Source organism: Manis pentadactyla, chromosome 13, assembly GCF_030020395.1.
Source record: "Manis pentadactyla isolate mManPen7 chromosome 13, mManPen7.hap1, whole genome shotgun sequence".
NCBI classification, from domain to species: domain Eukaryota; kingdom Metazoa; phylum Chordata; class Mammalia; order Pholidota; family Manidae; genus Manis; species Manis pentadactyla.
In genome coordinates this window covers 33,006,611-33,021,802 of record NC_080031.1, presented here as the reverse complement: position 1 = coordinate 33,021,802, position 15,192 = coordinate 33,006,611, and the positions used below count along the sequence as shown (strand labels likewise).

The window sequence follows — 15,192 nt, the reverse complement described above, 5'->3', positions numbered from 1 at the left end:
AAAAACAATCAAAGGAACACAGGAACATTTTTCAGAGTTATGCTCAAATACTATGAATGGCAACCTATAAAGATGCACCACCCAAGAAAGTTTTTTGGTCCTCATGAACGCAAGCACCAAAGAGTTCGGCCTAAATATAGCAGCAACTAACCAATGTGAATTTCAAAGGCATGCCACTGAGGCGAAAAATATTTTTTAAGTGAATAAATCAACCCATTTGAAAAATAAATACGACAACCAATTATCAGTGGGATGAAAAGAATTTAGATTAGAACCTTCATTAAGGATTAACATGCAGCACAGTACCTGGCAGAGTAATAATAATATTGGATCAAATTAGAAAATACACATTAAGATTCTTTATGAATGATAAAGAATTATACAGCTCTAAGCTGTTTTTTTATCCTTCTCATCTATGCTTTCAATCTAAGTATGGAAAAAATAAGATAGAATATAATTTTCCAATAACTATTTGTTCAAAATAAACAATGTAATTTCAAATAGTCATACCCCGAAAGCATTCTGTTTATAAACACTGCAGATAAATTATGAAGTTTGAGGGTAAAGTGTACTGATACTTGTAACTTCCCTGAAGAGCATAAATAAAATAGGGACTGATAGAGAACGGATAGATGAGTATTTGATAAAACAAATATATTAAAATGTTAACTGAAAAATCTAGACGGTGGGCATATGTTTTTACTGTACAATTCTTTTAACTTTCTGTATGAAAATTTTCACACTAAAACATTGGCTAATGGAGAGACAAGGCCACTGTGGCCTTTAAACCAATACATATAGGTTTCAATTTTCTAAAGAGATGATAAGGTCCATATATAGGAAAGTATAATGAGTATATTTATTAATTATTTTATTAGATAAAATCATTTGTGGCTTAAAAGGAATGAGAAATTTCTGGACAAAACCTGTTATGGAAAAATATTCTGAGATACTAGATTACAATTCATTCATTAGACAAATACTTATTAATCACTGTGTGAGACATCAAAGTCTACAACAGTGAATAAGAAATGTGTTCTCTGCCTAACCAGAGGTTATAGTTTCTGGCTAATTAGTATTCAACATATTTTACTAATGCATAATAGTTCATGTATTTGTGAAATTTAGACACAGTCCCTCCTATCAACAGAGAGTAATGATTTTAAAGTAGGGAAATCCCAGTTTAAACTAATGATTGGAACTAATAAGATAAATATGAACATGACACTAATTCGTAAGCACCTGTCTTGAATTACACAACCCAACTTTTAAGGGAAAAAAATATACCACCAAATAAGTCAAACGTTATGAGAATTATGTTAGAATATGTACAGTATACCTATTACTGATTATTATTGATGATCATTATTGATTTGCTGGAGAGGCTCACAGAACTCAGGAAAACAGTTTACTTACTCTTTCCCAGTTTATTATAAAAGGATACGATAAAGGACACAGATGAACATCCAATGGAAGAGACGCATGAGGCAGGGTATGCGGGGAGGGGTGCGGCGATTCCGAGGCCCCTCTCAGCGTGCCGCTGCTGCAGCACCTCCCTGCGCCCCACGACCTAGAAACTCTCTGAACTCTGTACTATTGGGATTCTTATGGCTGCTTCATCATGTAAGCATGATCAATTACAGACCCCATTTCCAGCCTCTCTCCCCTCTCTGGAGAATGGGGGAGAGGGCTGAAAATTCCAAACTTGTAATCACTGCTTGGTGTTTCTGGTGACCAGCCATTATTCAGGGGCCTGACAAGAGTCAGCTCATTAAAACAAAAGACACTGCTACCGCCTGGGAAATTCTAAGGGATTTAGGAACTCCGTGTTGGGAACTAGGATGAGAGAACAAACATTAGAGCAAAGATGCTCCCAGTGCTCTTATCACTTAGGAAATTATACCAGTTTTAGGAGTTCTGTGCCAGAAACTGGGGCAAAGAGACAAATATATATTTTTTCTATTATGTCATAGGTATATAATGTGAGAATACAGTTCTTTTTATTTAAAGAAAACATTTTTATGTTGCTCATGTGAAACCTGAGTGTAAGATTGTATATCAATGACACCTTAATAAAAAAATCTTTTTTTTTTTTTTTTTTTTTTTTAATTGAAGGGTAGTTGACAACAGCATTGCATTACATTAGTTTCAGGTGTACAACACAGCGACTCAACATTTATATACATGATATTTCTAGGTACCAGGTATCACCATACCAAGTTGTTACAATATTTTGACTATATTCCTTATGCTATACATTACAACCCGGTTACTTATTTATTTTACAATTGGAAGTGTGTTTTTATATATATATATTGTGAGGGCATCTCTCATATTTATTGATCAAATAGTTGTTAACCACAACAAATCTCTGTATAGGGGGGTCAATACTCAATGCACAATCATTAATCCACCCCAAGCCCAATTTTCGTCAGTCTCCAATCTTGATGCATAACGAACAAATTCTTACATGGAGTACAAATTCTTACATAGTGAATAAGTTACATGGTGAACAGTGCAAGGGCAGTCATCACAGAAGCTTTCGGTTTTGTTAATGCATTATGAACTATACACAGTCAGTTCAAATATGAATATTCATTTGATTTTTAAACCTGATTTATATGTGGATACCACATTTCTCTATTATTATTATTTTTAATAAAATGCTGAAGTGGTAGGTAGATACGAGATAAAGGTAGAAAACAGAGTTTAGTTTTGTAAGAGAGCAAATGTAGATGATCAGGTGTGTGCCTGTAGACTATGTGTTAATCCGCGCTAGACGAGGGCAATAAACATCCATGTATGCAGAAGATTTCGCTCAGAACATGAGGGGGGAGGTTCTAAGCCTCACCTCTGCTGCTCCCCATTTTCTCACCAGATGGCCCCCTGCGACTGTGCCTGTCTTAGGTTGTTCCTCCCTTGAGGAATCTTACCCGTCTCTGGCTAACCAGTCATCTTCCGGGGCCATACAGGGAAATGTTAAGTTGGTAAGTGAGAGAGAAGCCTTATCGTTTGAAAAGGTTAGCTTTTTACTTATTTGCATGTTTATGCCCTGTGGCTTCTATGCCCAGCATTTGTCTTGAGGTGTCTTTACCACTTGGAAGAATTATGATACTCGGTAAATTCGACATGTGGCACGAGTTCTATTTAAAGGTTGTGATTAGGTAGGAAGAAGAAAAGCTACAGAAGTAGCAGGCAGAAGAAAACCTGGGAAGATTGATTATTTCTTTGACATATCTTCTTGTAGAGTAACTTCAGCATGGATAGGTTTTAAACGACTAATTAAATTGTGCACACACATTAACATAATAGGAATATAGTTACCTAACCAAAGCATACCTGTAATTACCAGCCATCTCCAGTGAAACCAAGAAAACCAGTTAGGCACCTTAGGCATTTGTGAAAACTTATCTATGATGTGGTGGATATTGTCCAACTGAACTTAAACAGTCTGAGAGAATTCAGATAAACTAGAACACCCCATTCCTGGGGACTGTTCATATCCCATATGTTCTTTTAACGATAAATAGTCTGTGGTTGTAAGATTTTGGAGTGCTACAATTTGCACTTCTCCTAATTCTTGGTTGAGTTCCAACAGTATAGATCCAGTCCAATTTTTGTTTTACTGCATGCACAGGCCAGCCTAGATATCTCCTTCATCTTTCCCATGGCAAGTCCAGGAACTGGTGGGATGAGTGCATCTACACCTGTGACAGTGTGTGGATCTTTGTTGAAGTTTTTTTTTTTTTTTTCTGATCATCTTCTGTCATGAGTCTTCCCGAGAGTGCTGATGTTGGAAGTTCTTTTTCATATCTTATCTTAGTTCATTTTCGGGGTAGCCCAATTAGGCTTTGATCCTCTGTATAAACACAAACAGACCCTTTGCCTACACTTTTATATGTCCTTTATATCATTGTGTAGAACTCATTAGAGGTCACCACATAGGAACTGCATTTTTTTTTTTTTTTAATCATTAATCTACACTTACATGACGAATACTTTGTTTACTAGGCTCTCCCCTATACCAGGTCCCCCCTATATACTCCTTTACAGTCACTGTCCATCAGCGTAGCAACCTGTTGTAGAATTACTACTTGTCTTCTCTGTGTTGTACAGCCCTCCCCTTTCTCCCACCCCGCTATGGATGCTAATCTTAATACCCCCCTACTTCTCCCCCCCTTATCCCTCCCTACCCACCCATCCTCCCCAGTCCCTTTCCCTTTGGTACCTGTTAGTCCATTCTTGAGTTCTGTGATTCTGCTGCTGTTTTGTTCCTTCAGTTTTTCCTTTGTTCTTATATTCCACAGATGAGTGAAATCATTTGGTATTTCTCTTTCTCTGCTTGGCTTGTTTCACTGAGCAAAATACCCTCCAGCTCCATCCATGTTGCTGCAAATGGTTGGATTTGCCCTTTTCTTATGGCTGAGTAGTATTCCATTGTGTATATGTACCACATCTTCTTTATCCATTCATCTATCGATGGACATTTAGGTTGCTTCCAATTCTTGGCTATTGTAAATAGTGCTGCGATAAACATAGGGGTGCACTGATCTTTCTCATACTTGATTGCTGCATTCTTAGGGTAAATTCCTAGGAGTGCAATTCCTGGGTCAAATGGTAGGTCTGTTTTGAGCATTTTGATGTACCTCCATACTGCTTTCCACAATGGTTGAACTAACTTACATTCCCACCAGCAGTGTAGGAGGGTTCCCCTTTCTCCACAGCCTCGCCAACATTTGTTGTTGTTTGTCTTTTGGATGGCAGCCATCCTTACTGGTGTGAGGTGATACCTCATTGTAGTTTTAATTTGCATTTCTCTGATAATTAGCGATGTGGAGCATCTTTTCATGTGTCTGTTGGCCATCTGTATTTCTTTTTTGGAGAACCGTCTGTTCACTTCCTTTGCCCATTTTTTAATTGGGTTATTTGTTTTTTGTTTGTTGAGGCATGTGAGCTCTTTATATATTCTGGACGTCAAGCCTTTATCGGATGTGTCATTTTCAAAGATATTCTCCCATACTGTAGGGTTCCTTTTTGTTCTATTGATGGTGTCTTTTGCTGTACAGAAGCTTTTCAGCTTAATATAGTCCCACTTGTTCATTTTTGCTGTTGTTTTCCTTGCCCGGGGAGATATGTTCAAGAAGAGGTCACTCATGTTTATGTCTAAGAGGTTTGTGCCTATGTTTTCTTCCAAGAGTTTAATGGTTTCATGACTTACATTCAGGTCTTTGATCCATTTTGAGTTTACTTTTGTATATGGGGTTAGACGATGGTCCAGTTTCATTCTCCTACATGTAGCTGTCCAGTTTTGCCAGCACCATCTGTTGAAGAGACTGTCATTTCGCCATTGTATGTCCATGGCTCCTTTATCAAATATTAATTGACCATATATGTCTGAGTTAATGTCTGGATTGTCTAGTCTGTTCCATTGGTCTGTGGCTCTGTTCTTGTGCCAGTACCAAATTGTCTTGATTACTATGGCTTTATAATAGAGCTTGAAGTTGGGGAGTGAGATCCCCCCTACTTTATTCTTCTTTCTCAGGATTGCTTTGGCTATTCGGGGTCTTTGGTGGTTCCATATGAATTTTTGAATTATTTGTTCCAGTTCATTGAAGAATGTTGCTGGTAGTTTCATAGGGATTGCATCAAATCTGTATATTGCTTTGGGCAGGATGGCCATTTTGACGATATTAATTCTTCCTAGCCATGAGCATGGGATGCGTTTCCATCTGTTAGTGTCCCCTTTAATTTCTTTTAAGAGTGACTTGTAGTTTTCAGAATATAAGTCTTTCACTTCTTTGGTTAGGTTTATTCCTAGGTATTTTATTTTTTTTGATGCAATTGTGAATGGAGTTGTTTTCCTGATTTCTCTTTCTGTTGGTTCATTGTTGGTATATAGGAAAGCCACAGATTTCTGTGTGTTGATTTTGTATCCTGCAACTTTGCTGTATTCCGATATCAGTTCTAGTAGTTCTGGGGTGGAGTCTTTAGGGTTTTTTATGTACAGTATCATGTCATCTGCAAATAGTGACAGTTTGACTTCTTCTTTGCCAATCTGGATTCCTTGTATTTTTTTGTTTTGTCTGATTGCCGTGGCTAGGACCTCCAGTACTATGTTAAATAACAGTGGGGAGAGTGGGCATCCCTGTCTAGTTCCCGATCTCAGCGGAAATGCTTTCAGCTTCTCGCTATTCAATATAATGTTGGCTGTGGGTTTATCATAGATGGCCTTTATTATGTTGAGGTACTTGCCCTCTATTCACATTTTGCTGAGAGTTTTTATCATGAATGGATGTTGAACTTTGTCAAATGCTTTTTCAGCATCTATGGAGATGATCATGTGGTTTTTGTCTTTCTTTTTGTTGATGTGGTGGATGATATTGATGGACTTTCGAATGTTGTGCCATCCTTGCATCCCTGGGATGAATCCCACTTGGTCATGGTGTACGATGGTTTTGATGTATTTTTGAATTCGGTTTGCTAAAATTTTGTTGAGTATTTTTGCGTCTACGTTCATCAGGGATATTGGTCTGTAGTTTTCTTTTTTGGTGGTGTCTTTCCCTGGTTTTGGTATTAGGGTGATGTTAGCTTCATAGAATGAGTTTGGGAGTATCCCCTCCTCTTCTATTTCTTGGAAAACTTTAAGGAGAATGGGTATTATGTCTTCCCTGTATGTCTGATAAAATTCCGAGGTAAATCCATCTGGCCCGGGGGTTTTGTTCTTTGGTAGTTTTTTGATTACCGCTTCAATTTCGTTGCTGGTAATTGGTCTGTTTAGATTTTCTGTTTCTTTTTGGGTCAGTCTTGGAAGGTTGTATTTTTCTAGGAAGTTGTCCATTTCTCCTAGGTTTCCCAGCTTGTTAGCATATAGGTTTTCATAGTAGTCTCTAATAATTCTTTGTATTTCTGCGGGATCTGTTGTGATTTTTCCTTTCTCATTTCTGATACTGTTGATTTGTGTTGACTCTCTTTTCCTCTTAATAAGTCTGGCTAGAGGCTTATCTATTTTGTTTATTTTCTCGAAGAACCAGCTCTTGGTTTCATTGATTTTTGCTATTGTTTTATTCTTCTCAATTTTATTTATTTCTTCTCTGATCTTTATTATGTCCCTCCTTCTGCTGACCTTAGGCCTCATTTGTTCTTCTTTTTCCAATTTCGATAGTTGTGACATTAGACCATTCATTTGGGATTGCTCTTCCTTTTTTAAATATGCTTGGAGTGCTATATACTTTCCTCTTAAGACTGCTTTTGCTGTGTCCCACAGAAGTTGGGGCTTAGTGTTGTTGTTGTCATTTGTTTCCATATATTGCTGGATCTCCATTTTGATTTGGTCATTGATCCATTGATTATTTAGGAGCGTGTTGTTTAGCCTCCATGTGTTTGTGAGCCTTTTTGCTTTCTTTGAACAGTTTATTTCTAGTTTAATGCCTTTGTGGTCTGAAAAGTTGGTTGGTAGGGTTTCAATCTTTTGGAATTTACTGAGTCTCTTTTTGTGTCCTAGTATGTGGTCTATTCTGGAGAATGTTCCATGTGCACTTGAGAAGAACGTGTATCCTGTTGCTTTTGGATGTAGAGTTGTGTAGATGTCTATTAGGTCCATCTGTTCTAGTGTGTTGTTCAGTGCCTCTGTGTCCTTACTTATTTTCTGTCTGGTGGATCTGTCCTTTGGAGTGAGTGGTGTGTTGAAGTCTCCTAGAATGAATGCATTGCATTCTTTTTCCTCCTTTAGTTCTGTTAATATTTGTTTCAGGTATGTTGGTGCTCCTGTATTGGGTGCATATATATTTATAATGGTTATATCCTCTTGATGGACTGAGCCCTTTATCATTATGTAATGTCCTTCTTTGTCTTTTGTTACTTTCTTTATTTTGAAGTCTGTTTTGTCTGATACCAGAATTGCAACACCTGCTTTCTTCTCTCTGTTGTTTGCTTGAAATATCTTTTTCCATCCCTTGACTTTAAGTCTGTGCGCGTCTTTGGGTTTGAGGTGAGTCTCTTGTAAGCAGCATATGGATGGATCTTGCTTTTTTATCCATTCTATTACTCTGTGTCTTTTGATTGGTGCATTCAGTCCATTTACATTTAGGGTGATTATTGAAAGGTATGAATTTATTGCCATTGCAGGCTTTAAGTTTGTGGTTACCAAAGGTTTAGGGTTAGCTTCTTTACTGTCTTACTGTCTAACTTAACTCGCTTGTTGAGCTATTATAAACACAATCTGATAATTCTTTATTTCTCTCCCTTCTTATTCCTCCTCCTCCCTTCTTCATATGTTGGGTGTTTTGTTGTGTGCTCTTTTTAGGAGTGCTCCCATCTAGAGCAGTCCCTGTAGGATGCCCTGTAGAGGTGGTTTGTGGGAGGCAAATTCCCTCAACTTTTGCTTGTCTGGGAATTGTTTAATCCCTCCTTCATATTTAAATGATATTCGTGCTGGATACAGTAGTCTTGGTTCGAGGCCCTTCTGTTTCATTGCATTAAGTATATCATGCCATTCTCTTCTGGCCTGTAGGGTTTCTGTTGAGAAGTCTGATGATAGCCTGATGGGTTTTCCTTTGTAGGTAACCTTTTTTTTCTCTCTGGCTGCTTGTAATACTTTGTCCTTGTCTTTGATCTTTGCCATTTTAATTATTATGTGTCTTGGTGTTGCCCTCCTTGGATCCCTTGTCATGGGAGTTCTGTGTACCTCTGTGGTCTGAGAGGCCATTTCTTCCCCTAGTTTGGGGAAATTTTCAGCAATTATTTCTTCAAAGACATTTTCTATCCCCTTTTCTCTCTCTACTTCTTCTGGAATGCCTATGATTCTTATATTATTCCTTTTAGATTGATCACTCAGCTCTCTTAAAATTCTTTCATTCCTGGAGATCCTTTTATCTCTCTCTGCATCAGCTTCTCTGCGTTCCTGTTCTCTGTTTTCTAGTCCATTAATGGTCTCTTGCATCTTGTCCATTCTGTTTTGAAGTCCTTCCAGAGCTTGTTTTATTTCTGAATTCTCCTTCCTTAGTTCTTGCATATTTCTCTGCAAGTCCATCAGCATGGTTATGACTTTTGTTTTGAATTCTTTTTCAGGAAGACTGGCTAAATCTATCTCCCCAGATTCCTTCTCAGGGGAAGATGTAGCAGATGCCGAAGCTGTCTGGGTTAGTCTTGTCTGGATCATATTTTTTTGCCTTTTCATGTTGACAGGTGCTATTGACTGTCAGCTGGGAGGGCCAAAATTTTCACTTGCTACTGGCCTTTCTTTACTGGGGCAACTGCGACCCCTAGTGGCTTGTTTTGGGTAATAGCGTGTAGAGTGGGTCTTTGTGTCTTGCCTGGCCGGAAGGGAGAAATTTCCCTTTCTGTGGGCGGAATTTGTCTCAGGCTGCTTCTCTGCTTTCGCAGCGCCCGGTGGGGTAATGGATGGGGGGGCTTCTTGACTGTTTGCCTCCGTGAGGGGTCTCAGAGCTGTTGCCCAGGGGGTTAGTGCACCCGGTTTTCCCTGTAATTTCCAGCTGCTGTACTGTGACCTGGGTTGTTTCCGTCAAGCTGTTAAGTCCCTGTCCCTTTAAGACTTTCAAAAAGCCCCCGCTTTTCTTTGTCACAGGGGCATCAGCTTCAGCACCCGCTCAGACGTCTTACTCCCTGTTCCCCCAGTATCCAGGGCCCCCTGGGCATGTACTGTGTCTGCGCTCTGGCCCGGATGGCTGGGGCTGGGTGTTCGGCAGTCCTGGGCTCCGTCTCCCTCCCGCTCTGCCTATTCTTCTCCCGCCGGGAGCTGGGGGGGAGGGGCGCTCGGGTCCCGCCGGGCCGGGGCTTGTATCTTACCCCTTTCACCAGTCGCTGGGTTCTCGCTGGTGTAGCTGCAGTCTGGCCACTGTCCTGCGTCTTCTGGTCTCTCTTTTAGGGCTAGTTGTGTTTGTTGTATTTTCAAAAGTATATATGTTTTTGGGAGGAGATTCCCACTGTCCTACTCACGCCGCCATGTTGGCTCCGCCCTTCCAGAAGTGACTCTTAAGATAATATCTTCATGGCAGGGATTTCTTCAAGCAATCGTCGTGCTCATCTCTGGCTTTTTAACAGTGCATCTTCAGTACCCTTTTTGGACTCCAGTCTGCTCACACTCCTGACAAGTTTTCAGATAAAAACTCGGATTCTCTTCACTTCTTTTCTCATCTCGTTACTGAGGCTCAGAGTCCCCGGCCGGGCCACTACGGGTCAGGAGGGGCCGTCGCCGTCGGCACGTGAACCAAAAAAAAATCTTTATTTAAAAAATTATATGTACATTTTCTATGAAGAATAAATTAATCTTAAAACATTCCATCATAAACTGTTATCAGTGTTTTATTTAAATCATCTCTCTTAACTAAATCATCTTTGTTAAAAGACCAGAAAAAAATATTTAAAAAAAAATTCACTGAGGGTTCACAATCAGTAATGCTCCTCTGCAACTGCTGAATCATTGTGCCATGTGACAGCTTTGCTCCACGGGAGCTTTCTCCAATTATTCTTTCTGGTTTTTACCTATTTTCTTTATTTTCTAAGATGGCAGAGTCAATAAAGATCAAGTTCCCAGCAGGCTCCTGGGGCATGACAGAGGATAATGTTCAGTTCAAAGCAAGCAAACAAAAAACCCAGACATTCTCATCTTATAAAATCTTTACACATCCAAAATACAACAGAATGAAAACTCCAGACACAGCTATCACTATCACTTAGGTAAAGATACATGACAAGCAAGTACATGAAAGAATGAAGAGATCTCCTCCACGTTGGCTAAATATGAAAATGAAGAATATACTGCTACTGGGAACACTTCTGAGAAAGAAGACAAATTTAATCCTAATCTTTATTGGTCAGAAATAGGCTGCAATCATTAACCTTTTAAAACCCTGAAGGGCAAACAGGCAGGAAACAATATGATGTGAAGAATGTGATTCCTACAGAATGATGAAAACTGAGAGGATAGAAGTCACTACATTTAACTGAAGCAAATGTATCACAGCTGAGGATTTAGCAGAAGAGAGAGAAGTCTGCCTGTTTCCCACAGCCAGACAAATATAAACCCTCTGTAGCTAACTAATGTTTTCATTGGACTCAAATGAAATAAAGGATTGCCTTTTATTTTAAACAGCACACACGTGGTTTCCACATACTTCCTCATGGCCATGTCTACCATGTTTAAGTAAGTGGGAAAGGAGGGCCAGAAAGGGCAGACAGACGTAACTGCAAGGACACGAGATTGAAGCTACAAACTATTTACAAAGAGGTACAGCCATGTCAAAAATGTCTGTTTACATGCCTCCCCTGGATTTACAAATATAGAATCCCACTTATCATGAAATATTTGGTCCATTGTGGACAAGAAGAAATTGGAATATTTTTAGTGAAACAAACAGTTTTCTCTCTACAAAAGATGATACTCCCAGAAGTATATTTTGCTAGGCTAGAAAGTAGCTGGAAAAGCAGCTTGCTGATATACCACATTTTTCCAGGGCAGAGGAATTAATAGGAATTTTGCCTTGGAGACCAGTGGCTAATGTCAATGACCTTTAAATCTCTTACCTAAGCCATATTCACCTGCTTAATTTCCATCCTTTAAGACAAGTTAAAATCAAGGACCTCAACAAACCCATTTCCCTTCCCTGACTCCTACTGGCAAGGTATGTTTTAAGAAAACAAAACAAACTAAAGATTAGGAGCCTTGAATCCATTTGCTAAATTTCATAAAAACAAGGATCCAAGATTACCAAGTCTTGTGAAACTCAAAGGAAGGAGACATGACAGCAACACATCCTGGAACTGACGTACAGGACATAGGATCTCCCATCCGACATGAGTAAACGAAATAAGCTCTGCTCCCTTGTCGTGCAGTCAGAGCAATTATATAAAGCATTGGCTTCAATATTCTCGTCATAAGGTGAAAAATACCTTGCATATCAGCACACGGAGATGAGATGGTGCTTGTGGTTGCTCAAGTGGCATCTGCAGCAGAAAATACCACTTTAGCCCAAACACACTTTTTCTCATTGTTCTGTGGGATATGAGAAGCAAAGGTTTGATGTTTCTGGTGCGAAAACTTTCCTACTTGATCAAATACTATGTATATACCTTTAGGGTACACACCTGGGAACTTGTCTGCAGTATTGCATATAGGAAACAAGCAAAATTAGATCAGGCTCAATTTTTAAAATAAAACATCACAAACAAATCTACTTTAGAGCACATTCAGCAAATGCCACCTTTCAAACACAGCTCTGCTTTAAAAAACTAGGTCTCAGCTGCTAAGAACATAGATTCTGCCATCTCTTCCTTTTCACTCCCAAATAAAAATGATTTTGAACTGTCTTATCTGACTGTCTCAGTGGAATATAAAATAAAAAGAAGGCATCTTGGAGTTTCGTGGTACATTAAATACATTGCCAAGCAGCACAATAGAAAGCAAAATAAACACGGCACAAGAGAAAAATAAGCTTGAAAAAGAAAAGATGCTAAGCTGGAGATGCTTTAGCCCCCACAGAATATTCAATACTATAAATGCTTAGTGTAAAGGCCCATGATGATCACGCTTATGTGTTTGCAATGAGACCACCTGCTATAAGCTCTCGTGTATCACACTGCAGCTTCCTTTGTTTGCAGGAACTCTGAAGTGAATCCACTGCCACCAAAAACCGATTCTCAAAAGAAAAGTCAATCACAAACCACTTCAATAAAATTGTTTTACTTTGTATATGATAAGGCTACAGAGATAATGAGATATTTTAGCTTAAAAATTTTTTTGCATTTTATCATTGTTTACTTGCTAGATTGTCTAGCAAATTATACTCAAATATTTTGAATGAATAAATGAATTTGTCATAAATAATTTATTTGAAAATTTAAAAATTGCTTATGAGTGGTGCATCTTAGATTTTTTTACAGAAGGCTTCCTAAATTCCATCTGTTTATTTTCTAGACTTTCCTCCTCAAACAAAATTAACCAACAGACATATATATAGATAACCAAAATGAGAGTAACAAGAACCACAGGAGTCATGAGTATATCTATTCCTGAGGCCACAGACTGTTTCCTATAATGCAAAACATACAATAGGGGTTGCTACACAATGAGATATCACCTCACACCTGTTACAGTGGCTACTATTAAAAATAAAAAATAGCAAGTGTTGACAAGGATCTGGAGAAAAAGGGACCCTTGTGTACTGTTCGTGGGAACATAAATTGGTGCAGCCACAATAGAAAACATTACGGAGGTTCCTCAAAAACTTAACAATAGAATTATTATACGATTCAGCAATTCCACTTCTGGTATTTATCTGAAGTAAACAAAGAAACTAACCTGAAAAGATATCTGAACCTCCATATGCAACATTATTTACAATAAGCATGATATGGAAGCAACCTAAGCATCCACCAATAGATGAGTGGGTAAAGATGTGCAACACACACACACTGTGGAGTATTAGCCATAAAAAAGAATGAAATCTTACCATTTGGGACAATATAGGTGAACACTGAGGGTATTATGCTAAGTAAAATAAGTCAGAGAAAGACAAATACTATGATTTCACTTCCATGTGGAATCTAAAAAACAAAACAAAACCAGACTCATAGGTACAGAGAACAGACTGAAGGTTGCTGCTGAGAGAGGGCTGTGCAGTAGGCAAAAATGGGCAAAGATTGGGATCAAGAGGTACAAGCTTAGTTATAAAATAAATGACATGGAAATGTAATGAATAGACAATATAAAATAATATATTAACTTGCATGGTGACAGATGGTAACTAGATTTACTATGCGATCATTTTATAATGTATATACATTTCAATTTACTACGTCATAAACCTGAAATCAATGTAATCATGTATGTCAATTATGCTTAATAAAAAAATTTAAAGATCTTAGAAATTTTCTGGGAAAAGGAAGAAAGTAAAGAATTAGACATAATCTCAGCCCAGGAGAAACAAACACTAAAAACCAAAACAGTGGTGCACTGACAAATTAGTACAATGAAAAGGAAGCTGGAATAGACATTACAATAAATTTATTACAAAATTAAGAATGTCAAGGATGGGAAGATAAAGAAAAAGGGACAAAAGTATGGGACCCAGACTCTACGTCTGTTGCAAGGAGTTAGGAGAGAATTCAGTCCCACAGTACCAAGAAAACCCAGAACAGCACAGGGTGCAATGGAGGGTGAATGCAAGAAAAGATGAAAGCCATCTTTCTCGTGACCACTTGAAACCCTATTGTGAGGCCATGGGAATAAGAACTTCCTTTATTACAGAAGTGAAGCTTCAAAATAAGTAGCCCAAGAAGCAGCATACCTTAACACCCTTTACCTGTAAGGATGGCTCTAAATTTGAAAAACATTCCACATACATTAACTCATTATATGCTCATCACAATCCTTCAGCCAGGCATGAGGATTATGCCATTTTACAGATGAAATAAAGGACCCCAAATATACTAGACTATTTAAATAGCATGATAAACTTAAATACTTAGTAAATTATTTTCAAAGTTACCCCCAAATATACTAGACTATTTAAATAGCAATGATAAACTTAAATACTTAGTAAATTGTTTTCAAAGTTACAAAAAGATTCACTTCCCCTCAAAAGCTGTATTTTAAAAGAAAATCTATTGTTCTTGTCATAATTTAGAACATGAATGCTTTCCTGCTATTATAAAGATGACTTTAACCAAAAACTCCACTCAAATTGGCAGATAAAAATGATATGCCTCCAGAGACACGGAATGAAGATAACAATAACAGCAGATTTTCAGTGCAACTAAAGGGCAAGATTTCCCTTTTTTACAACTTTAGTGACTATGCAGTGTTGGAAAACACTTAGTCCCCATTCCTCTTATTTCCCTAGGAGGGGAGGGCATTTCCATAGGAAAGGATGTACAGGAGGAACACACCATGCTTTTCTCCACTCCTTCACTTTCAGCTTCTAGAAGGAATGTCTCAGCTGACTGGTTAGCCGGAGCCAAGCCTGTTTGGCTGAGCCTCCTTCAGACCCAGCTGCTCTGCAGAATCTAGTATATGCTCCTTCATGCCTCTATGACAGGGAAGCCTCTGCCTCTATAGGGGAGATCTCTAGCTGCCCGGCTGCGTCAGTGACAAGGGCAGTATGTCTTCTCTACTTCACAGGTGAAGTATTAACAAGCCCGCTGGCGAGGGCTCTAAAGCCATGCTCTTCCGTGTTT

At 38.5% G+C, this 15,192-nt stretch overlaps 1 protein-coding gene across 1 annotated transcript in view; it reads left to right on the top strand.

Annotated features, from left to right (window-relative positions):
* Positions 1–10,360, top strand: part of LOC130678866 (uncharacterized) — a 52,296-nt gene extending 41,936 nt beyond the window's left edge. Inside the window, exon 4 of the mRNA XM_057490438.1 lies at positions 9,067–10,360. Within this exon, the coding sequence (XP_057346421.1) occupies positions 9,067–9,281 (215 nt within the window). The 3' untranslated portion in view covers positions 9,282–10,360. The remainder of the gene's footprint in view (positions 1–9,066) is intronic.
* The last annotated feature ends 4,832 nt before the right edge of the window (positions 10,361–15,192 follow it).